General features: G+C 43.5%; 2 protein-coding genes across 2 annotated transcripts in view; one reads left to right on the top strand and one right to left on the bottom strand.

Moving 5' to 3' along the window:
- LOC144806478 (uncharacterized) overlaps positions 1-26,467 on the top strand; it is a 247,697-nt gene that overhangs the window by 80,325 nt on the left and 140,905 nt on the right.
- Positions 10,037-16,398, bottom strand: LOC144806472 (uncharacterized). The gene is made up of 3 exons (XM_078672829.1): positions 16,259-16,398; positions 10,888-11,906; positions 10,037-10,820 (listed from the first exon to the last, which is right to left on the bottom strand). The coding sequence occupies exons 1-3, from the start codon at positions 16,396-16,398 to the stop codon at positions 10,504-10,506; spliced, it is 1,476 nt and encodes a 491-aa protein (XP_078528955.1). The 3' UTR covers positions 10,037-10,503.

Raw genomic sequence — 26,467 nt, 5'->3', positions numbered from 1 at the left:
CACTAAGGCCCTCGAGGACCCATGCACCGGAACCCTTGGTTCACTGTACAGGAGGCCATCCTTCCAATACACGTGATAGTTGCCGGTCTCCTTGTTCATCGCTTGGGCTTCGGCCTGTCGCCGCATGCCTTCAAGCGTGGGGCACTCCTTCTGCGCCCAACAGAATACCTCCAGGGTAGGACCTCCTTCCACATGCCACTCGGCAAGGGTCGGCAAGTCCCCCACGGGAACGACATCCACCTCCACGGACTCCGGGGTTACCTCCGCGGGCTCCTCATCCATCACACGGGATGTGTCCTCCACAACACTCTCCTCTGGACCGACAGTGGGTTGGGCCGTTGTTTCAGGCTCCAACCCGGGTTGAGCTTCTTGCCGAGCAGCTGTGGTGACTACGCAAGTCCACCCTGGTAATCCCAGCATCTCAGTGTCGGCCTTAAACTTCACTTCCTTCCAGGCGGTATGTTCGAGGTCATTACCGAGCAGACAGTCCACAGGTAAGGCAGGGCTGATCGCAACTCTCAACGGGCCTGACACTCCTCCCCATTCAAAGGGAACTTGAGCCACGGGATAGTAGCTCATTCTGCCGTCAGCCAACACGGCCGGATGATACACATCAGGAACAACCTGCTCAGGGGACACCAGCCGCCTCACTACAGTGGTCATACTGGCTCCTGTGTCCCTCAGAGCGTCCACCTCCTCCCCATTGACCTTCACCCTCTGCTGGTACTTAGCAGTATTCGATGGTAAGGGCGTCACTGGGACCATCTCTCTATCCCCAAGTGAAACCAGGGTCAGGCCTGTCCACTCCCCTTCCCTATCTAGGGGCAGCTCCAACCCAAGCGCTACGCTAGCCACCCCGGGACTCTTGCCACCAGTGGGGGCTGGGGGTCGTTTGCGACACTGGGGATCTCCCTTGTAGTGTCCGACCTCTCCGCACTCATAGCACCGGACCACTTTTGGCTGCTGACTCTTGTCAGGGTAAGTGGGTTTTGGGGAACAGTTCTGAGGTGGGGTACCTACTCCTTTCCCAAACTGTCTAGTTTGTGGGCCTCGTGAGAACTCCGTTCTTTTATCTCCACCCTCTTTCTTCTGAGGGGCGCCCTGACCGCCTTTCGGGCCATCTCCCCCGGGGCCCTTGTGTGACACCCGGGTGCTGACCCAAATATCCGCCTCCTCCGCGAGCTCACGGGAATCAGTAAGCTTGGGGTCCACCAAATGCTGGCGCAACTCCGGAAAACACTTATCCAAGAGGTGCTCTCTCAAAAAAGGTTATACAGACCCTCAAAATCACGCACCTCGCTGCCACGCACCCAACTATCCAGAGCCTTTCGGGCATATTCAAAAACATCCACCCAATTCTGCGTGGACAGCTTATGGCTGCCACGAAACCTCTGGCGATACCTTTCAGGGGTGAGGCCAAAATGTTTGCTAAGTGCCTCCTTCATGGGGAATACCTAAACTGGTCTGCCTTCTCCAATTACAGGAGTGAGTCCCTGACATCAGGAGGTATATACCGGTACAAATCACCTCCCCAGTGTTTCTCAGGCACCCCATGGGCAGTCAAGGCCACTTCATACGCCTCCAACCACCTGGCAATGTCATCCCCCTTGGTGTAGCTCACTATCACCTCCTTGGGTAACCAGAATCTGGGCTCCTGATGAGCTCCTGGTACGCTGCCACCATTAGGACTTCCTGGCGCACTCAACTGCAATGCTTGCAGCTCCATTTCCTTGAGCTGCAGCTTGTGCGCCAGCTTCCTTTCCTCCAATGCTAATTTCTCTCTCTCCAAAGCAAACTGCTTATCTTCCCTTTCTCTCTCTAAAGCCAGATTCTTATCTTCCCTTTCTCTCTCCCTCTCGTGCTCTAACTTGGCAAGCTCCCACTTCAATCGTCTCTCCTCCCTCCTGACCTCGTACTCCTGCGGTGACACACTCTCCCTAGATACACTGCTTCCTGACCCGGAACGTCTTCCTGGCAATATATTGTCTGACATGTCAATATTGAGCAGGCCTAGGTCTTCCTGAGTGTCTGCCTCCCCGTGTGTGACCTGTTCCCCATCCTCTTCTTCCTCTGGGTGGGCCCTTACCCATGCCCTCAAGGCGGTACGGAGCTCTTCTTTTACAGCTCTCGTCCCCACAGGCACTCCCATCCCCTGACAAAACTCCCTTAACTGCACTACAGTGTACCTATCAAGGTCAGCCAGCTGGAACTCCATTCTGTCAGGTGAGGACCTAGATAACCTGGAAGAAAAATTCTAAGATGTGGGCAACAATGCTGGTTCAACACATTTTGCTGCAGGCTAGACAGTGGTGGGCATTTGGGTTTGCTTGAAGCACGACAGGTGTCCAATTAATTGCAGTACACTCTGTCCCACTGGAGGGTGTTAGGTAGCTACAGGTCCTCCTGGATCCCACCGCTCGCCAACAATGTAAGAACTGGGACCACCAGTTCTTCGGGGGGTAGCATGGCTCGAGCAGGAAGGCAGCCAGGGGCTTGCGTGTAAAGCAGCCAGTTAACACTCACATCCAATGAAACACACAGTGGCGCAATAATGGAGACCACACCAGTAGTTGTATTTGAAAGAAATCAAGATCTTTTACATAGGCTTTCAAATAGAGGGATGCATTAGTAATTCATTAGTATTTCAGATAAGCATTTCATTAAGACATTTCATGAATCACGTTCAGATTGCATTTCCTGTAAATGGGTGAACATTTCATTAAGCATTTCAGTAAGACTTTTCATTAAAATAATAACCAGCTCATCTAAGCAATGAAACATTAACTAACCCCGCCTGTCGCATCAGACTCTTTGGCAGGCAAAGGGGTATTTGTATAAACCTGGAGGATCCTACAAGAAGCGACTATAGTGTTGCGTTTAAGTAACACATCAAACCTCTCATGGACACTTTTCCTAGAAAGTAATAAAACATTCCAGCAAGTACTTATCAGTCTAACAAGGAACTTCAAAGAACACAGCCTTTAGTCATCAACCACAAGCCTTTCTTCTTGTGAATACAGATCGGTTTGCGACCCAGATCAGATCATCAGAATATTATGGAAGTCCACCTCTGCAAGAAAATTCAGTACAGTGAAGTGACTCTCCCTCTCATTAACAGGCTGGTAAATATGGTACACTTTAAACATATCAGGCTTGTAAATACGGCTCACTTTGAACATATCAGGCTTGTAAATATGGTGCACTACGATATAATGAGGAAAGTGTCTGACCCTCCAGCCTCCAAATATTCGAGGCACATTCAGAAGGGGGCCAACAGGACCCAGTCTCAGCTAACCCCAGGGGAGGGGCGACCTCGGGCCTACCGCCCTCCTCCCCAGGGGGTTACCTTGTGTTCTTCGGCCCTCCGGGGCCCTTGCAAAGTGTCCGCTTGGGGGGAAAGGAGCTCCGGCCCTGTGCGCCGCGGGGGCAGTTGTGGAGCCCCGGTGCCGGGGCGAAGCTGGACCAGCGTTTGGGCGGCAAGTGGAGGGGGCTCTCAGGCTCAGCGGCCCCCTCCGTATGAAGTGCAGCTCTCTTCGGCCGCCGGGCCGTGTCAGCGGGGCCCGCGGTGACGGCCAATGAGGGAGCAGTGTGGGCCGGGCCGCGGGACCAATCGCGGCACAGGGAGACGGGGGCGCGGCCAATGACGAGGCCGAACGCCCTCGTCACGTGATGGAGGCAGCGACTTGGCTTCAGGCCTAACGAGGCCTGACTGGACTACGCGGCGGCCTTCCTCAGGCTCCGGGGGCTGCCGCGGGACCTCCTCTCAGCCGGGTGGGGACCGGCCACACTGCGGCGGCCCTCTTCTGGTACCGGGGGCCACCGAGGGGTATCACAGCGCTTCCGTGGGCTGCGGCGGTGATTTGGTGCGCTGAGCGACAGCGCCTGAGGGGCAGTCTCGGCTGGGCAGAAGGAGGGGGCCACTGGCGCCTCCAGGCCCGGCGGGACAGCGGCAGACAGCGACAGGCTATCGCAGCGCTCGGGGACAGCAGGTGAGCGCTTGGGGGCAAATGCAGCGCCTCGCTGACAAGATGATTCCTGAGGGGGAGAAGCGCTTTAGAATACCAGTGCCTCACAGGGGGCTTCAGCGCTAGAGTCTCGAGGGCACAGTTAGCTCAAGGCAGGCAGGATGGGAGCAAATTGCAGCGCTTGGCCAAAAGTTCAGTCAGGGGGAGACAGGTAGGCCCAGTTGTAGGCAGGGGATGCGCAGGGCAGCACAGTCCAGTACCTGGTCCCAGGAAGCAGGTTTCTTGGCGCTTGGATGGTTCTGCGCTCTTAGTTGCTTGTTTCTTGAAGTGGAAGGGGGGGGGGGTGATGAGTTGAAGGCTTGAAGAATTTCTCCTCAGTCACTGCAGATGGGCCCTGGGGTTCCCTACCACTGGGCCAGATCAGGGGGCTAGCTTTGGACACCTCACCCAGCTTAAGAGGCAGCACCTTAATCCTGTCACTGCCAGTAGCATAGGTTCCTCACTAGGCCCTCCTGCCTAAAACTCCTGTGTGGGTTTCCCAGGTCAGTGATGCCCCAACTGACTAGAAAAAGTTCCCTCCCTTGCTTATATATGCCCAGGTCAGGTGACCACTCTCTAAGGCGGGAACAGTCAGGTCCGCCTTTCTTCTGGAAGGTTCCAGGAGCTTCCCCACTCTAACTATGGACAGGGGCTGGGTGGCTGGTGTTGCAACATTGTATGGGGACCCAGCCTGCTCCTGGCAACTAGGGTGCTACACTAAAAAGACCTCGCTGCAGTAGCAGGGGCCAGTGGCAGCCATGCTGGAAGTAGAGAGCACCTGCACCCTAACACAGATTAGCTATGAAAAGGTCCCCGAAGACCTAAGGGCCAACAAAAAGAAGGTGGGAAAAATGAGGCAAGGGCAAAAAAATCAGGGGAAAGACCACCCTAAGGCTGACAGGTCTAACAGATCTGATGTCATCAGCGCAGTCTCCGTACCATGGAATGGGTGGAACCCAAATTGAGTATCATCGAGTAGATGGTGTTCCTCTATGAAAGCAGATAGTTGTAAATTCATTGCTTTTTCGGCCACTTTGGCCAGGAATGGAAGGCTTGCAATTTGCCGGTAGTTTTTCAATTCATCCTTATCAAGGTGAGGCTTCTTTAGTAATGGTTTGAGGAGATTTTTTTTTAGGGCGTCTGGATAAATACCTGATCTGAACATGGTGTTGCAGATTAGAGTAATGGCAGATATAAGCACATCGATAATAGGTGGAAGAATTTTAAAAGGACAAGGATCAAGTGCAGAGCCTGTTTTGATCGTGGTGATGATTTCCGCAGTTTGAGCGTTGGTGATATCTGTAAAATGAGTAAACTTGGGTGCAGAGTAAGTCGAGGTATGGGTAATAGAGGGGGTATTAGTATTATTTGAGAAAGCCGAGAAGATGTCATTGACCTTCGTGAAAAAGAAGGTAGCCAGGGCATCGCAAAGAGATTGAGAGGGAGGTGGGTTCAGATCAGGGGAGTAACCAGCTAGCTGCTTGGTGGTATCGTAAAGTTCCTTAGAGGAGTTTTTTGCTAGCTCTATCCGTTCACTAAAGTACTTTTTCTTAGCCTCACTGATCATGGTTTTATATTTGACCAACGTCTCCATGTAGCGAATTCTGTTGTCTTCGCTATAGGCCTTCCGCCAATGCCTCTCCTTGTTCCTGCAGAGTTGTTTCTGGGTTCTTAGTTCTTCAGTGAACCAAGGTGCCGAGGGGGCGAGTCTGTTTCTGGTCGCCTGTTTAGTGGGAACCAGTGAATTAGCGGCAGTACCCAGCCAGTCGTGGAATTGCTTGGTGGCAATGTTGGGGTCTGCGGAAAAAATGGGGTTGGAATTACCAAGTAGCGTTTTCAGGCTAGGACTATCTATGTCATTCCAGGCTTTAAACGGTTGACGGGAATTGGCGAATACTTTAGCGGTGAGTGTTTCCTGGATGATGATGGAGCCCAAGATGGAGTAATGATCTGACCAAGTGAAAGGGAGGATTTGATTTATGTGGATATCCTCCAGATTGGAGAAGATGCCATCCAGTGTATGGCCACCGTCATGCGTAGGACAGTTAACCAGAAGGGGAAGACCAAATGTCTTCATATCCGAGATAAGAGATAAAGTATCCCTATCCTCTAGTTTGTCTAGGTGAAAATTAAAATCACCCAAAACTGTAAAAGAGTCTTCCAGAGCCAGGGATTCCAGGATAGAACTCAAATCCGTGATAAAGTCTGATCGTGGTCGTGATCCAAGTGGTCTGTATACAAGGATCCCTTTGAAGTTGTTGGAAGGGGATAGCATGATTGCGAGGGTGGCAGTAATTCTCACATTAAGTGAGTCACGGGCGATAATCGCTAGTCCGCCCCCTTTTTTATGCTGTCTATCGTGTCTATAGATTGTGAAACCTCTTGGGACTGCAATCACTAGGTCTGGGTCGGATGAATTGTCCATCCAAGTTTCGGTCATGAATAATATATCTAAATTCCTATCCTCTATCAAGTCTGCTATATCCTGTCGGTGTTTACCGAGCGAGCGTACATTAGAAAGTGCTATTGATATGCTGGTATGTGTATTTTTGTTAGCACTGGAGGGTGATTTAATGGCGAGGGGGATAGAAACCATACAATGAGCACAGAACTGTGTGAAAAGACCGGGAAGGGATATTGGGTCAAGCTTTCGACAATCGCAGTGATTGTGAGGACGCATCTCGAGCAGCTTAATATTAGAGTAGTGTAGACAAGTCGCTGGGTTAAGGGGACATGGGGTGGTGGCCCTGGGCCCGGTCCAGGCGGGGACGGGCGCAGACGGGCTTGCCTTTGGCGCGCCGCCGGCGCGCCCGCTGCGCCCGCCCGCATGGGGAGGGTTAATGTTTTTGTACATGTAAGGGGCGGGTTTAGAGGAGGGTGGGAGGCGTCCAACAACTGGACCGCAACCCTTCCTCCCAGCAAGATGGTGTCTGAAATGGGTGCAGTTACGGTGGCAGCACCTTAAATCGGCTGCGCCGTGCACAACAAAGGAATTGGCGGCTTCGGAGCGACGCTAGTCTCGCGCCGAAGTGCAAAGAGGTAGCGTTTAAAATAGAGCTGTTAAAATATATACAGATTTTAAAATACACGTACTTCGTATTTCAAGAGCGTGCAGTAAGGCAGTGAACAGAAAAGAGCTGAGAGCCCCCGGCTTCCGCCTCAGGGGAGAATATGGCAAATATCACAGCTATAGTATGTGACGCCCCTTAAATATATTGGGAGGGCGGGAGGCGTCCAACAACTGGACCGCAACCCTTCCTCCCAGCAAGATGGTGTCTGAAATGGGTGCAGTTACGGTGGCAGCGCCTTAAATCGGCTGCGCCGTGCACAACAAAGGAATTGGCGGCTTCGGAGCGACGCTGGTATCGCGACGCCGGAGGCGACCCCTGTTTCTTTTGCTGCTTCCCCTGATTTTTATTCTTCCAATTCTGTTTTGGAAAATTTGGATGGTTGTCTTTAGTAGACTTTGCTATCTGAGTCTGCGGTTGAGTTGCCGTTTTAGCAAAAAGCTTAACACCCAAACTATTGCGGCCAATGGTCTTATAAGCCTCCGCAATAATTCATGGTAACGCTCGGGGTTTGTCGAGGTCTTGGACAAGGCGCAAAGCATTCGACACCTGAAAGATAACCGCATCTCCCTTTACATTACAAAAGATGAGATCAGCAACTACGTCAAAAACTCCAACGAGCCTCATTCTCAACTCGACAGCCGCCTCCGCACTGTGCTCATCCGGAACATGCTTGATCACAGAGGGCAAGATATTCATAGACAGCACGCAGAAATACTTCGCATATTCTGCTGCAAATACTTTACCCCAAATCTCACAATCTGTTAACTCTGGCAATAAGTCTTCCTGCAAACTAATTGTGAGAATCCTGTGTTTTTCCACAGGAGTGGTATTAGGAAACACTGCTTCCAGTTGGTCAAATTTCTCAGCATGACAATAAGGCATATCGTACTTAGTTTGAGGGTGCTTGCCCATTACCGAATTAACCGAATTAACCATGAATGGACTAATCTACATCCCGGTCGGTCCAACTTGTTCCGCTGCAAGAAACATATTGAACCAAAGCCCTATGTACCCCAACAAAAGAGGTATAAAGTTGACACAAGTCGTCAATCAGGGCATTGAGATAACGTGGATATGGTGTGAACCCGGCTAAGACTGGCCAAGTTGCCCCAGGAATTGACAAACGACCTAACCGAACCGGAGTTACGGTGTGGGGGAGGGTGCCATACAACCAAACACGATGCTGCCATGGTGAAATTGGAATCTCTTGTGTCCTATATGGAGTATAGTTCACAGGAATCGCAGTGTGAGTGTATGTATGAAATGTATCCTCATCTGCATTTATTGCAGGAAACGTGACCCAAGAGTAGAAAAGCTCAAAGGAGAACGCCGAATATGCACTCACCACAAAGATAACAGACATACCATCGTCTGGTACTCCAAGCTGCGTCAGATGACGCCGGAGCGCTGTCCAACTATGCTGAGCTATGTCAATATCACCCATGAGGACATAGAGAAGAAAAACTATTTATATAAATTGCAGTACAACAAAGGGTAGTATTCAAAATGTGAACCTTTTCATAAATCTCATGCTTGAATTAACCTATAACACATTCATATAGGTAGGTTAATCCGTCACGCATGTTAACAGGAAAAGGTGTTGAGGGTATTGTGGACAGATACGAGCACTAATCATGACTTTGGGCGCCATGTTGCGGGAATTCTGCTCATGCACAGAACTATGCGCAGGAAACCAGGACCTCAGTGTATTGGGGTGTACCAAAAATCCACCTCAGTGCCCAGAACCCCTATCCGACTAGCAACAGTGTCTCATTCATTCTCCGTACTACAGCGAAGCTACCAATGAACAAGCGACTTTGGGACCTCTCAGGAATAGTGGGAATCAAGAACAGTCTTTTGTTTTTATTCTCATAAATGTCCACAACATGAGCAATCAGAGACACGGTATAGTTTAAAATGTTTATTTCAACTACGTGCTCTAAGATGCAGTATATTTGCTAACATAAGTAAAAAGATGCATAAAATCAATACAATCAACATTGTTACAATTCCATAAAATACAGAGGGAGAAATCGTATTATAATGATAGTGGAACCAGGTCTATAGCGCCTTGTGTACCACCCTCCCCTTGCTAGGAGCTAGGTATTATAATAATAGAAGATCTCTAGGTTAAAACCGGGAACCCCATACCTCCAAAGTCAGGTGAAGTGAATCGCATCCCAGATCAGCAGAGCTCTTTGTTGATTGAAAGGTTTTTCCCAAGTGCTAGACTCATGCATGCAGTGCAATATTAAAAGCACCTGAGTTTCAGAAATGAGCAGCTGTGTTCGTGTTGTGTTTAGAGCGTGGGCCGATCAACCTGCATCAACAGCATACATTGTTATTTTAACCTTGAACACTTTGTGCAGACTTGAGGTCGCAGTGTGAGTCTGGAGATGTGAAAAACAGATCGTTCTCATGTGAAGGAAAAGCAAGCAGTTTGTCTTTATAAAAACAGAGATGTAGTGTCGTGTGCAAAAAGCAGCAAAATGGCGTTTTCGCAACTAACTCACTTATGCTAATATAGTAATGTGTGCAGGCAGAATAATATTCATCCCTACACTTTTACAGGTAGCATGAACAGGAACACTTGGATGTTTTTCTTTGCAACTCTTCATCGCCAAATAAAAACCACCAGTGCTTCTTTTCTTTTATTTCACATTGTGCTAGTCTCCCAGTGGATTTCCTGTTATATCACGTTTTTTTTTCTATGTGTACCAAAGTGAACAATCACTGGGAACAGACACTTTCAATATACTACTAATCTTTGGTTTTCTTCATTTCTTCTAGTCGAGTCTTCATTCATCTGGTATTTGAATAACCCACATAATTATATACTTGTTCCTGTAATTTCTTCATCTCACAATAACTGGACTGTTCTGCTCCTGTCTATGTCCTCAGATGAGTCAATATTGTTTTTATTGTTCTTAAGTTCTTTTTGAATTCAATGCATCACTAGGATTATTTCTAAGTGAGTTAAATGAAGGTGTGTGTTCGCTGAGGCTATGTAGGATCAGAAATTGACAAAAGCTCGTCACACTTTTAGTGCAATTCTAAGGTTTACCCCAGGTGTGTTTGCAATTGACAAAATCACTTCTGACATTCATTGCAATGCCCATTTTTACTCTGTGTGTGTTAGTTGATTTATCCGTAGGTTCAATAACTGACAGAAGCTATTCACACATTCACTGCACCTGAAAGGATTTTTCTCTGTGAGCATTAACTGATGAATCCTTAATGCGAAAGATTTCCTAAAGGTACTTCTACACTCACTACAGTTGTACGGTATTTACAGAGTGTGTGCAAGCTGATGTCTACATAGGCTTGACAATTGACTACATTTCTTCACACATTCATTGCACTTGAAGGCTTTTCTTCTGCGTGTGTTCGCTGATGCCTGCTTAGGATTGATAATGGACTACAGCTTTTCAAGCATTCATGGCATTTAAAAGATTTGTTTCCCCTTTGTGAGCTCGCTGATGATTTCTTAATGTTGAAGAGTAAGTAAAACTACTGCCACATTCATTGCAATGGTATGGATTTTCCCCTGTGTGTATTCGCTGATGTCTATGGAGGTTTGATTGTACCCTAAAACTACTGCCACATTCATTGCAATGGTATGGATTTTCCCCTGTGTGTATTCGCTGATGTCTATGGAGGTTTGATTGTGACCTAAAACTACTTCCACATTCACTGCAATTGTATGGTTTTCCCCCAGTGTGTATTCGCTGATGTCTCTGGAGGCCTGTTAACTGACTGACTGCACTGGTATGGTTTTTCCCCTGTGTGTATTCTCTGATGTGTGCGGAGACATGTAATTTGACTGAAGCTCTTCACACATTCACTGCAATGGTATGGTTTTTTCCCTGTGTGTGTTCGCTGATGTGTTTGGAGTTCTGCTAACGTACTGAAACTCTTCACATATTCACTGCAATGGTATGGTTTTCCCCATGTGTGTATTCTCTGATGTGTGTGGAGCTGTGAAATGTGATTGAAGCTCTTTACACATTCCTTACAATGGTATGATTTTTCCCCTGTATGGGTTCGCTGATGTAGTTGGAGTTCTTGTAACCGACAGAAGCTCTTCACACATTCACTGCAATGGTATGGTTTTTCCCCTGTGTGTATTCTATGATGTCTATGGAGGCTTGATAATTGACTGAAGCTCTTCACACATTCCTTGCAATGGTATGGTTTTTCCCCTGTGTGTGTTCGCTGATGTGTTTGGAGTTTTGCTATCGTACTGAAACTCTTCACACATTCACTGCAATGGTATGGTTTTTCCCCTGTGTGTGTTCGCTGATGTGTTCGGAGTTTTGCTAACGTACTGAAACTCTTCACACATTCGCTGCAATGGTATGGTTTTCCCCCTGTGTGTATTCTCTGATGTGTGCGGAGCTGTGAAATTTGATTGAAGCTCTTTACACATTCCTTGCAATGGTATGGTTTTTCCCCTGTGTGTATTCTCTGATGTCTATGGAGGCTTGATAATTGAGTTAAGCTCTTTACACATTCCTTGCAATGGTATGGCTTTTCCCCTGTGTGGGTTTGCTGATGTTTTTGGAGTTCTTGTAACCGAAAGAAGCTCTTCACACATTCACTGCAATGGTATGGTTTTTCCCCTGTGTGTATTCTCTGATGTGTGTGGAGGTTTGCAATTTGACTGAAGCTCTTCCCACATTCATTGCAATGGTATGGTTTTTCCCCTTTGTGTGTTCGCTGATGTGTTTGGAGATGTTTTAACCGACTGAAGCTCTGCACACATTCAGTGCAATTGTATGGTTTTTCCCCTGTTTGTATTCGCTGATGCTGTTTTAGGGTTTCTAATTGGCTAAAGTTGTTGACATATTCAGTGCAATTGCACGATTTTTCTCCTGACCGTGTTTCCTGAAGGGTCAGCATAGTTAATAAACCACTTGTGTTATTTTCACATTCCCTGTATGTGTGTGATATTTTCGATTTAACAATAAAATACAAGACTCACTAAATACCTGCCACATTCAAAATATCAGTAAAGCTTCCTTGTGGGTGATTGCATCTTTAGATTGGATAATGGCTTTGCATGTTTGCGGGTAAAGCTTAATCTTCCTTCCGGTAGGTGCAAATTGGGACAATACTCTATACTTCAGAGAGCAGATCTCCGCTTTCCTTTAGCCTTCAGTTGTTAGGCTCCACTTTGTTGTGCTTTTCCCTGGTGCCTGTGGTTTGGCTAGAAAGAGTTCACAATACACCTAGAGCACTGAATGCTGGTCTGGTGCCAGTTTAGATAGCGAAGCACTGCTCTACCCATATCATGATGGTGAAGCGACTCGTAATGTGTACAGCTACTCCAAAGAGTGTCCCGGGGCAAAGCACAGGTCAGAAAAGAAAGTAAATCCAGTTGTTTCAAACATGGACAAAAAGCCAAGTTTTCAACCTTTTTTAAAACATTATCATGTTACTAACAGCTCAAAGCTGAAGAGGGAGTTTGTTCCAAGCTGTGGATCCCAAATAGACACGAGACCTTCCTCCAACTCTCATACCGGCCTCATGATCAAAGCTGGTGTTGGACGCTTGTTTATACAGCAGGTGGTTTGTCAGTTTTGTTGCCTTAATTTTGTAGAGGTCATTTCTTTGTCTTGGGGTGTCGAGGTGCAGAGCTCAGACTCGGACACTCACTGAATTGCCTTTGACTGCTTCTTCCTGGATCTGTCCTCTGTCTCTGATTGCACTGATGTTTTTGGAGCTCCTTATTTTTGACAATTTTTGCAGGTTTGATGTGTTATCTTCATTATTCAAAATCAATCCGTGCATTTAAGGCTTATTTTCTGTTGGATGTAAAGAAATGTAATATTACTAAATGCAAATGTAATACAATGTGAATACACAATATTTAACCAGCTGGATAAGACATCTCTTCTCTACCATATTTGAAATTTAGTAAGGAACATTTTACCATACATGGATATTTCATTAAAACTGTGGTTGAACATGTCACATTGTATTTACTTCTGAAAAGGCGGTGATTTACCATTGTTCAGAGTAAATTACTAAGCAAAGGGCAGCTACAGAGCACTCATGTGCTACAGGTACAGTTTTGGGTAGATATACATGGACAAGATTTCATTTAAACAGAACAGATTGTGGAAAAAGAGAGGAATCCGTAAGCGCTGCCGTTAATTCAGTTTCAGGAAGTATCTACCTTAGGTAACTCTTCAGGAAGTGTATAACAAAGGTAACTCTTCAGGAAGTGTATAACAAAGGTAACTCTTTATGAACTGTATAACAAAGGTAACTCTTCAGGAAGTATATATGACAAAGGTAACTCCGGACATCTTTTTCCACAATGCTTTCCTGTTCACACTGGATCAGCTCAAATGCCAACTGCCGCCTTTACCTTGCTTGTTACTAAAGACAGGGGTCCCTGTTTACACAGGGTGGTCACTCCTTGACCACAAGGGAGATGTCTTCAGTCTTCTAGTCGGTATAGAATGTCGAAGGTCCAAGAGTTTCATTTCAGAGTTTCGTTCCAGGATAATCCTGGGGACACAGCACCTATCTTTATACTAACAAAATGGGCTGGATTACCCACTAGGTCCCTCCTATGGGTGCACCTGAGAAGGGGGTGGTTACACCCCTTACCCTTTGTCCAGTATCGTGACAGAGCAGGGCTGGAGTGCCCCAGCAACTGGTTTGAACCGGGCTATGCATGGAGCATCTTGTGTGCCCCAGGCAGTGTCTGGAAAAGCATTGTTCCATTCAACCCACACTGCCCCAATACACTACAGGCTGTCTGGAGAGGTCCTAGCACCTCCCTCGACAGGAAACCCATTGTCCAGGCCTCCCTTGCTGAAGTTTCGTCCAGCAGCAGGAGGTCAGACTCGTGTCTGTGGCAGCAGCATCCATTTTGTGATGCTGAAGCTCTGTTTAACTCTAACCGGGTAAAGCAGTAACATACATGTCTTTTCCCTCTAGAAGGGTGGAATGCTACCCCGCCGCCGGAATTGGTGGGAGAGGGTAGTATTCCAAAGTGTTTGACACCTTACACCACATGTTTTGATAAAGCCACACGAAAGTTAGCATTTAACTGCGAGGATTATAATGCACTTAAGAATATATGGTATGGCTATATCATAGAACAGCTATAAGGACATGGTTCTGAAAGCTGCAGAGGGGCTCAGCTCATGCTAGGGCACCCTCTCACATAAAACCAAGCACTCTGCCTTGAGGATTGTCGAGGCCTACCATGGGAGTGACTTATAGGTGCATATATGTCTATATATAAAGGTAGATATAGGTATACTATATCTAAGTAAGCGGTGATTACACCACCTTACTCAAGCTGAGTGATCAACCTGTGGTGTCAGTTTGGATGGCCAGCTAGGGGTGGCATAATACATGCTTCAGCCCATGGTAGGCCTTGGATGCACCTATGCCGTGGGTACCTATGGTACACTACACAGGGGCTCACAGAGGTGACCCAATACCCAATCTGGTATGTACCTAAAGTACACGGAGTCCATTTTATAGGCAGAGCAGATAGCCTGGGGCCCTGAATAGCAGGATCCCAGGCCAACTAAGTCGAAAACCAGAAAAACACAAGGCAAAAAGTTGGGGTAACCATATAGTTAGATATCCACCTTCCTACACCCAGTGTCTTCTCAGTGTTGGAAATTATCAATTTTATTAACAGCACAATATTAACCCACCACTGCTGTGGCTTGCAGTCATAAGGCCATTATGAACGGACTATGTTGTGTGCCAGAATGCCTGTGAATAGTTTAGCAAGAATGTTTGGGAGGGAGATTGGTCTCATGATGAGCAGGCCTAGGGGTTTTGCCAGGGCCTGTGAATAACTGTTATTACTGTTTCTCTCTTGGTGTAAGTGGGCTTGTCTGTGTCCTCAGCTCTTTCAACAATGTTTGAAAACAAAACTAATCAGATGATAGCTGCCAGGTGTACATGTTTTGCATGTGTAGAATCACACACTAGTAACTGTACTGCATGCATGATTCACCTTGTCAGTTTGTGAGCAAGTGAGCATTCACAGACCCCAATCTGACTATTTCTGACACTGGAAACAGTTAGAGTTTCACTTCAACAAAATGCTGGAGTAACTCTCTTTCCAGGGTAGAAAGAGAAATAGATCACCCTCTAAACGTGGTGGCGAGTAGTGCTATACGGTTCATAGCACCATTTATCTGGGGAAAACTGGGGAAATGGTACAATGCACTGGGAAAATGGCATGTGATGACAATGTGACCTATCACAACAGAAAGTAGCAGTGGGCCTATCAATCAGTTGGCTCAAATATGTGTCTGGAATCTGGAGGTAGACTTAAACTACTTCAAAAATGAGCATCTTTCCTATGTGGAAAAATACCCATCAGTTGTCGATCCTGGGCGCCCTGTTCATCATTTGGGTTTCCTTCACACCGGGAAGGTAGGTTTCAAGCCAATATTAATGATGGAAATGGAAACCTTTTGTTGTTCTCATATGTCAGGGTGTGGATTGAGGAATGGCAAGAAAATCCCCCAGGAGCAACCGGGAACGTCAACGACACCAGCCTCGTAATTAACCTAAGCTCCCATGTATTGACTCAACTTGAAGAACAGGTGCTTAACAGAGGCCTGGGCTTGGTAGCAACAAATAGAGGAGATCCTTTTCTCACACAAATAGAGATGGGAAGATTCTTTAGAAAGGTTCGACTACACTTTCTCTTTTCGAAGACTAATGGAGATACTCAGGATCTGTGTGAAGAGGTGAATACATGCCTAAAAAGACCGTCAAAATGTAATCCTACCACGATAGGGCTGCCTGCAAAAGTCCTCAGTAGTTTAAGTCTACCTCCAGATTCCAGACACATATTTGAGCTAACTGATTGATAGACCCACTGCTACTTTCTGTTGTGATAGTTTGTAATAAGGGGTTGTAGTATTGTGGGGTCTTTAAACATCCCCTTGGGCCCTCCCCTCTCTTTTGTGTTATGACAATGTGACCTGACATTTCCACTAAACCTGCTTTTACACTTTTTTTGAGCTGGCTGTGTTCAGTTTATCAAGGCCCAGGGTTTAGTTTCAAGTCAAGAGATAGTGCAGGATTAGACTAATTATAATGTCATAGATACCAACAAATGCCTTTAACACGTATGCCTTTACCCTGCAATGCCTAAACACGTATGCCTTTACCACGTAACACCTTTACCATGCATATGCCTTGACCATGCATAATGAAGGATTTACAAAAATGGCCCTGCCAGTAAAGGGTGGGTGCCCTTGAGCCCATCCAGGAAGCCCATCCAGGAAGCCCACATTATCAATGTTGAGGGCCCCCAAAGTCCCCATGACGCCAGCGGGAGCCAGTATTGTTCCTACCTGTAGGGAGCAGCTTAAAATCCTGTGCTCTATGGGCAGGAACAATTTTTTCATGTGTTTCTCTGCCCGCTTTATAAGCTGTGCATTGTGGGGAGTGTAAGTTATAGTTAGCCCAGGTAGCTATAACTGCTCAGTTTCTACGGTTTTGAGTATGTAAAATCTGAACCTAAGTAAACGTCTCTGTAACCTTTGTTTTTTTCGGTGTATTTCTAAGGTTTTTGATGCTATTTCCTACCTATAACGTCTCTGTAAACTATGTTTTTTTTCAGTGAAAATATCTCTCTCTTTCTCTCTCTCTCTCTCTCTCTCTGTCTCTCTCTCTCTCTCTATATATGTATATATATATATATATATATATATACATATATATATATATATATATATATATATATATATATATATATATATTCACTGAAAAAACCAAAGGTTTTACACACGTTATAGTTAGGAAGTAGCATTTACAAAACCTATGAAATTCACTGAAAAAACCATAGGTTTGACACATGTTATAGTTAACTGGATATTTTACTCATATAAAACCAATGAAATTCCCCCGTTATAGTTACTTCAGCTAACTATAACACACGCGCCCGCAATGCACTGCTGATGACGTCACATATTACATCACTCATGCTTTGAACATTGTAGTTTCTATTTTTAAATGTGTGTATCAAAGGTTATATTACGCTGAGAGGAGGTCTACCACTATTTTACAAGGACGATGTCATCAGTGATTTCATCAGTGATGTTATTTCAGATATCATCAGTGATGTCATGAGTGATGTCACTGACCATGTCATGAGTGATATAATATGTGACGTCATCAGCAGTGCATTGCGGGCGCGCGAGTTATAGTTAGCTAAAGTAACTATAACGGGGGAATTTCATTGGTTTTATATGAGTAAAATGTCCAGTTAACTATAACATGTGTCAAACCTATGGTTTTTTCAGTGGATTTCATAGGTTTTGTAAATGCTACTTCCTAACTATAACGTGTGTAAAACCTTTGGTTTTTTCAGTGAATTTCATAGGTTTTTTGAATGCTACTTCCTAACTATAACGGGTTTAAAACCTATGGTTTTTTCAGTGAATTTCATAGGTTTTTTAAATGCTACTTCCTAACTATAACGTGTTTAAAACCTATGGATTTTTCAGTGAATATATATATATATATATATAAAATTTCTATGGCAAAAAGAAACCCCTCATGTTGTTCCTTTTCAAATTAAATGTATTAAGTGTTACCACTTTATTCCAATCAAGATGACTTCAGGTGTGCCATACTTTTGTCATAAGTAAGACTGTTAGCGTTCTAGTTGTTCTTTAGAACACTCTGGGACATTCTGTCATTGGGCTATAGTTGGGCTACATCTGGCTGATATTTGGGCTACATTTGGGCTCTTTTGTCTCTGGTGGCCATCTTGGGAGACTGTATATCAGAATAATTTTAATGAAATATAAGAGGATTTGAGAAGTCACTCAAAATGTGACCTAATTTTTCTTTCTTCAGCACTAATCATAATTTCTATGGCAAAATGAACCCCCTCATTTTGTTCCTTTGCAAATTAAATGTTTTAAGTGTTAACACTTTATTCCAATCAAGATGACTTCAGGTGTGCCATACTTTTGTCATAAGTAAGACTGTTAGCACTCTAGTTGTTCTTTAGAACACTCTGGGACATTCTGTCTTTGGGCTATTTTTGGGCTACATCTGGCTGATATTTGGGCTACATTTGTTTTTTTTTGTCTCTGGGGGCCATCTTTGGGCTACATTGGGCTACATCGGGCTACATTTGGGCTCTAACATATATATAGCCCAATGTAGCCCAATATATATTTTTCAAAGTTAATTTTCTCAGCAACTACTGAACAGATTTACACCATTCAAAGAAAAGCGTAATCTGCGAGCCGGACTCTACCTTTCTACCAAATTTCTTATAAATCCATTCAGCCGTTCGAGCTGTAGCCGTGTCTAAACGTCCTATGGAAAATAACATGGGGAAAACACGTTTTGGGACCCCCCTTTTATCTCAGCCCCCACTTGACGAATCCCCCCCAAACTTTCAGGGAAGGAGCGGAGCGGAGCAGGCCATCTTCTTTGAGAAATTCGCAAAGATTCGTCCACCGGCGCCAAAGTTATTCTCATTAGAATGTTGCAGATTTCCTATGGAAACTAGGTCCTAACTACTGTCATTGGGCTATAGTTGGGCTACATCTGGCTGATATTTGGGCTACATTTGGGCTCTTTTGTCTCTGGTGGCCATCTTGGGAGACTTCATATCAGAATTTTTTTAATGAAATATAAGAGGATTTGAGAAGTCACTCAAAATGTGCCCTAATTTTTCTTTCTTCAGCACTAATCATAATTTCTATGGCAAAATGAACCCCCTCATTTTGTTCCTTTGCAAATTAAATGTTTTAAGTGTTAACACTTTATTCCAATCAAGATGACTTCAGGTGTGCCATACTTTTGTCAAAAGTAAGACTGTTAGCGCTCTAGTTGTTCTTTAGAACACTCTGGGACATTCTGTCATTGGGCTATAGTTGGGCTACATCTGGCTGATATTTGGGCTACATTTGTTTTTTTTTGTCTCTGGTGGCCATCTTTGGGCTACATTGGGCTACATTGGGCTACATTTGGGCTCTAACATATATATAGCCCAATGTAGCCCAATATATATTTTTTCAAAGTTAATTTTCTCAGCAACTACTGAACAGAGTTACACCATTCAAAGAAAAGCGTAATCTGCGAGCCAGACTCTACCTTTCTACCAAATTTCTTATAAATCCATTCAGCCGTTCGAGCTGTAGCCGTGTCTAAACGTCCTATGGACAATATCATGGGGAAAACACGTTTTGGGACCCCCCTTTTATCTCAGCCCCCACTTGACGAATCCCCCCCAAACTTTCAGGGAAGGAGCGGAGCGGAGCAGGCCATCTTCTTTGAGAAATTCGCAAAGATTCGTCCACCGGCGCCAAAGTTATTCTCAATAGAATGTTGCGGATTTCCTATGGAAACTAGGTCCTAACTATAACTACCTACTGGCGACCGCCAGTAGGTAATATATATATATATATATAGAGAGAAACAGATATATATATATATATTCACTAAAAAAACATAGATTTGACACATGTTATAGTTAACTGGACATTTTACTCATATAAAACCAATGAAATTCCCCGTTATAGTTACTTCAGCTAACTATAGCTCGCGCGCCCGCAATGCACTGCTGATGATGTCACATAGTACTTCACTCATGCTTTGAACATTTTAGTTTCTCTTTTTGAATGTGTGTATCAAAGGTTATATTACGCTGAGAGGAAGTCTACCACTCTTTCAGAAAGATGATATCATCAGTGATATCATCAGTGATGTCATTCCAGATATCATCAGTGATGTCATAAGTGATGTCACTGACCATGTCATGAGTGATGTAATATGTAACATCATCAGCAGTGCATTGCGGGCGCGCGAGTTATAGTTAGCTGAAGTAACTATAACAGGGGAATTTCATTGGTTTTATATGAGTAAAATGTCCAGTTAACTATAACATGTGTCAAACCTATGTTTTTTTTTGTGAATTTCATAGGTTTTGTAAATGCTACTTCCTAACTATAACATGTGTAAAACCTTTGGTTTTTTCAGTGAATTTCATAGGTTTTTTGAATACTACTTCCTAACTATAACAGGTTTAAAACCTATGGTTTTTTCCAGTGAATTTCATAGGTTTTTTGAATGCTACTTCCTAACTATAACAGGTTTAAAACCTATGGTTTTTTCAGTGAATTTCATAGGTTTTTTAAATGCTAATTTTGAACTATATCGTGAATGCAACCTATAGTTTTGTCAATGAATATGTGCAAATATTTTTTTTCAGAAAGAAACAGTTTTCTTGACTGTCAGAGTTGTATAGGGACTCCTTGTATAGCGCTAGTGGATTAAAAAGTCTCTACTTTGCCTTATTTTGAACATATTGAAATTTGTCAGCAAATGGAGATTGCCTTTGTAAAATTTTGTGCGCGACCGGGTGCGCGCACCCTCCTATATATTTCGGGAAAACATTGCAATTCCAACTCATCGAGTTTCTTCATAGACCCCTCAAAGAAGTTATAGTAGGTCAAAGAGACTGTACCTAGCCTTCTTTTTTATTATTGTGAAACTTTTCAGTAAATGGAGCCGAACGTCTTTTTAAACTTCGTGCGTGACCGGATGCACACACCCCGGTATTTTTCAAAGACATAAAACGTTTTATACTTTAACAATTTTGTGCTTGGATCCCCCTCAGAAGATATACAAAATCAGGATGTGTTTAGGTTTACTCCTTTTCACGTTTTGAAACTTCAGTAAATTAGACAGTTACTTCCAAATGACGTACGTGACCAGATACTGTCACCGCGTACACGTCCTGATGCGCGCATGTGAAGTCATGTGACTTGAAAACAACATTTGCAATAGCTTCTTAGTAGTTTCTGTTCTGGAATTTTCACAGATCCCACCCACTTCCCTCCCTCAGCACGTACACTTCCTAATGCGTGTATGTGAAGTCATGTGACTCGAAAACAACACTTCCAATTGGTTCTGAGTAGTTTCTATTCTGGAATTTTTACGGACCACTCCAACCAGTTCCCTCACTATCTTTTGTACTCTGAAGAGAGAACAACGTTTTACATCTTTCCGAAGACTTCGGTGAAATGGCTGCCGCACAGAATTCATCTTCCGAATCTGAGGAAAATTATCGACTACCTTTAAAAAAAAGGAAGGAATCTGTCATCTGGCAATTTTTCACTTATCCTAAGGATCAAAAAAAAGTGAATGCGCCCAAAGTTACTTGCACACTATGTGAAGCAGTTCTTTCAAGAGGAAATCCGTCGAAAAAGTATTCCTTTTCCATACATACCATGATGAGGCATGTGAGACAAGTGCACCCTGTGCAATTTGCACAGGCATCGACAAGAGCTCTGGCCACGCAACTACCATCAGTGGTGGCCAGCACATCTTCTGGTGGACGACCTCTTTCTCCATCCAGTGCAGAGATGGACTTGAGACCATATTTGTCAAAGGTGCATATGAAATGCAACGAGTGTGGAGAACTTCTTCTGTACGGAGAACAGAGCCTCATTCTTATTAAAATGAAAATTGATAATCATCAATGCTCCGACAGAAGATAATTTTTTTCATTTCAATTTGATCCTGTGTCACAGTTTTACACTTAAAAATTTCGGTGCAAATTTTAAAAATCAAAAACAATATAACACTTGATAAAAAAAAAAAAGTTCTTTTCAGAACTAACTCATTGTACCAAAAATAGCTCTATTCACAAGCTGAAGTATCGACGCTTTTTTTCGGGACAATTATGCAAAAAAGCGACGATACTTTGGGCATATTATGAAGGAGACGTAATACATTATCGTCGGTTTCATCGACAGGACACTGCCGATAAAACGACGATAATAGCCTTCATAATATGATCTATGAATTGCAACCGAAACCTACGTTAGTTGTCTTTACATCTAACATTAGATTCGATTGCAATTCATAGAGCATATTATCAACGCCGTTATTGCCGCTATATCTGCACTTTTCTGCCGATAAAAGCGGCTTTAATGTTTTACCTATCCTTGAAAATATTCTGCTGCACCTTTTTGAAAACGGCATTACATCGCCTGCCGTAAGACCACTTTGCATATCTTGCGCACAGTAACTTAATGACATGCAAAGTGGGCGTAGGTCAAAGCACATGCAAAATGTGGTTGGAGGGGAAAGCACCCTATCACGTAAAGAGGCGTTGCGAGAGAAAGAGGTGGAATAAACTTGTTTATCGCAGGACTGTTAAATCCTGCTCTAATCAAACATTCGGCATCGTTAACATAAGAGTGTAGAAAATAAAACTAAATCCACCCCGTCCCCTATTTACAAGGCACACATTACTGTGTGAAAACAACGTTTGTTTTCACGCGATAATGTTAAGTACCGCGGCTGTTACAGCATTTACTATCACACATGTGTTCCCATTGATATTAAAGCACTAACACCGTGGAAAATTCCGCCCATGGCGTCGAAATTTATAACGCCGAGCAGCGGCGATTTTTATCGCTTAGGAGCCTTGCTATTATGAAAGTTTATGTCCTAAGTCTATGATTCTGAAACTATGCACCGCGGCTCCCCTGTGCGCCGTAATGAGGTGCCAGGGGCGCCGCGCACACTCTAGAGTGACTAACCGTCCATAAATTCCACAGACATCCATACCCTGTTATCTGCAATTGTGGCCATCTGAAGGAGCTGCGCTGCTCCCCTCTGAGAAGCCTCACTCCCACTGCTGCAGCGGCCTCGCACTCTTCCAGGAACACAGGAGCAGCCCCTCCCGCCCATTGAAGTTCTGTGTCGGTCTCATTGCCACTTACTGAATGAAAATAAGCACTGAAGGATATTCAAGTATGTAGCACTCCTCCTGCTACAGCATACAGAATGAATTGTGTTAGGTATAAAAAAGTGAAACACCCACGCTACAATGATATAGAACACTTCCTTTAAAGAAGCCTGTGAATAAGTTTAAAAGATCAGGTTAACCCTCTTTTACTCTCTCATCATTCTTGAACATAAGTATTTACAATACTATATTGAACAATGCCATGGTTGCTGCTTTTTTATTTTAAGAATCTAGCAATCATTCACAAAGCCAATAGTCATGGCTTCTTTTTCCTGACAAAAAACTTGCAATATTACATATCTACATAGAATGACAGAAAAAACATAACACTAGCACCATGGTGCAAAAACGGCACAGATGCGTGACGCATCTGTGCCGGAAAGGTGGTGCATTGCTGGAGTTGCATCGCAAGTGTGACACAGCTCCAGCAAGGCTCGACGGTACCCCATCTTGACAATGCTGTGTCAAGACCTACGCCTGCTTGAAGCACATGCAGGGTTTTGAAGCAGCATTGGCCTGAAAGTGACTGAGTGAAATCTCATAGATTTCACTCAGCCACTTTCATGAGGCGTTCCTGCACAGGAACGTCCCCTCCTGCACAGGAACGCTTCCTTATGGTGCAGGGCTTTACAACGTGACGCATCTCCTAGATGCATCACGTTGTAAATATGGCGCATTGTTTGCACCGCCATTGCGTCATATAAAGTGACAGAATTGTGGCGCAAAGACACGCAAGGGCATCATAAATCTGCCCCTATGTGTTTTAAACTGCCCTCTAAATTACAACCAACACTCTCTTTGAAGAGACCCCCTAGTTTTTTTAACACCTCTTATCTCCTCCCATGCTCATGACAGAGCCGCTCCGTCATGAGCATCGGCTGAGCTGTCCTCATGACGGAGCGGTTCCGTCATGGCCCTGCCGCTGTGCTTGCATGGCACTAATTTTGCGCCTGCACAGCGTGTTCTATTGAGTGAGAGGGGCCATGATCGAACCGCTCTGTCATGAGAACAGTTCAACCGCGGCTCGTGAAGGAGTGGCTCCATCATGAGCATACGAGCGCCACTCAGCCCCCCGCCCCCCTAGCGCTGCAGTGGAATTGCCACAAAGGAGTTAAAGTCCTGGAAACAACACCATTTAACATTTATTATCATTTACCACCAATGTTTTCATATATCAGTGTTGCTGAACTCACTCAGTGAAATGTCGCTGATTTCATTAAATCACTTTTAAGGCACTCCTTATGAGAATGCACCCAATCCTGTGTGGAAGTGCTTATATAAAACATGACACTGGTATAACCAGGATACACAAAGAAATGACACAGTGATAGAAAAGTTTCTTTATTTTTTATACTTACCTAAGAAATAGTAACAAAGTAAAAGTAAATTTCTTTTAAAAACATAGTATCTGTGGAAGAAAAGTAAAAATAAGATTATAATGTACAATTCATAAAACAAAAAAAAGTAGGAGTGAATGAAACAGAAAGTAAAAAAAAAAGACTAAGGGACAGAGAGAGAGAGACAGAGACAGAATGTCTAGTATATAAATCAATAAGTAACATAATTAATTGCAAGAGATAATAGCACTGAAGGAATGAGTGTCTAAACGAAAGTAAAGTGAGAGAGAAAATAAAAGTATGATCAGTGTTAGTACACGAAGTAAACAGTCTCTTAAAGAAACACAGTAAGAGTGCAGAAATATCTTAAGGAGATGAATAAAATAAAGGAAAAACAGTAAGAGAAACAGAGTGAAAAAGGGTGAGTAACAGAAGGTAAACGGAGTACAAATAGACAAGCACTCCAAGACACATATAAATAGAAATAAAGTAGGGTAAGAGAAGTAAAGTATGGGCCTTATTTATGAAGGCCTTGGACCGCCCATGCGTCACTTTTAACATGGTAAAAATTGGTGCATCGGTGGCGCAAGGCTTTCATAAATGAGGCCCTTTACATTTAAGTGTAAGAATTGAGCATAATTAATGAAAGCAGAGTAAGGGAACAAATATTAGATACACTAAGACAAACAAATTAAGATTCTAGAAACAAAGGTGATGCAAGGTCAATAAAGGTGAGTCACCATGAGACAACAGTAGAAACAAACTGAAGAGCTACATCGACTGAATAAGATAGTGACAGAAAAGATGTTACAGAAACAGGAGAAAAAATTAAACAACACAAAATGTGAATGAGTTAAACGGAATAAGTGTGACTAAACAGTACTGAGAAAGGAAGGAGATCAAAACAATAAGGATAAGAGAGAGGCAGACAAAACTCTCGGATGTTATTAGTTGTACTTACCTTATAAATGTAATATCTGTGGAAGACAGTAAAAAAATATGTTATAATACATATTTCTAAATCCAATGTAACAAAATAACTTAAACAACATATTACATGGTTTATTTTTGCTGTCCTCAGAATACACTGATTTTCACTATAAACAGTGATTTCAATATTAATCATCATGTAACAGAGGGGAAAAAAACACAATCAAAATGATTGTGTTTAAAAAACCCATAAAAGATCTCCATACATAATATAAATACCTGAAAAAACATGTCTTAAATGTTTTTCACTAATTCGCAATTTCTTGAGTAAGCACAGTACATCTTCCACAGTTACAAACTAATTAAACTATACCACCTATTTTTAAATACATCTCAACAAAGCCCCGTGCAAGTATCTTCTTTAAAAATCTATCTTAAGTACACATTTTCTTCTCTCATACCTTTCCACGTGGCCAAATAGTATAAGTTAACTCGTTATCTTTTAAATACCTCTCAAAAAACTTGTGTCCATATATGTTCTAAAATAATTATCTGAAGTACTCATTTTCTTGTCTCATATTTTTCCGCGTGGCCAAATAGTATGAGTTAAGTAGTTATTTTCTGAAATTTCTTAATCTTGGTCTTATCTATTCTTTTCTGAATCTTTCCAGTTAAAAATTGTAACGTGTTCTGTACCATCAAACATTAAGTGAACTTGTACCTGATGCTATCACTATGCCAAATACAAATTTCATTTCTAGATTTGCACACCCTCAGTCACATGATATTTCTAAACAACAGAGTTTCATATCTTTACAGTATTAATCTTCCTACACCAAGTCATTTTACTGAAATTTGGGTTGCTAAAATAGCAGATAAGAGTTAGTTAAGTCAAAAGGCAAACGTTTCTTAAAAGGCAATTGACTATCATTGCAAAGCGTCCAGCCTGTTGGACACTTCAAATAAGCTGTGTAATGTCCTGATGATGTTGAAGGCCCTTCATGAAAAATAATGGCTACAGTTACAAATGTTCTTCTAGAAATAGATACTTGAGAAGCCACAAAATTTTTAATTAAAGTTGACAATTTACTCCCATCAGCTCTGCATCGTTGAAACATTAAAATTACATATTGTCCATTTCTGTAGATAGATAAAGTTGATAACATTTCAGACTTACATTGAGAACAGACCATGTTCTGATGCGCATCTTTAACTAGTTTATTAAAAGACACTTCTTTACAGTCTGGTAATGTTAAATATATAAATCTTTCACTGTGTATATCAGTAGTACTTGAAAATGAGCAATTATCACACTTATGTTCCCATTTATAAGAAAGGCCA

This window comes from Lissotriton helveticus (assembly GCF_964261635.1).
Source record: "Lissotriton helveticus chromosome 1_1 unlocalized genomic scaffold, aLisHel1.1 SUPER_1_unloc_78, whole genome shotgun sequence".
Classification (NCBI taxonomy): Eukaryota; Metazoa; Chordata; class Amphibia; order Caudata; family Salamandridae; genus Lissotriton; species Lissotriton helveticus.
Note: the sequence above shows the minus strand (reverse complement) of the source record. Positions and strands in the feature narration are given on the sequence as shown.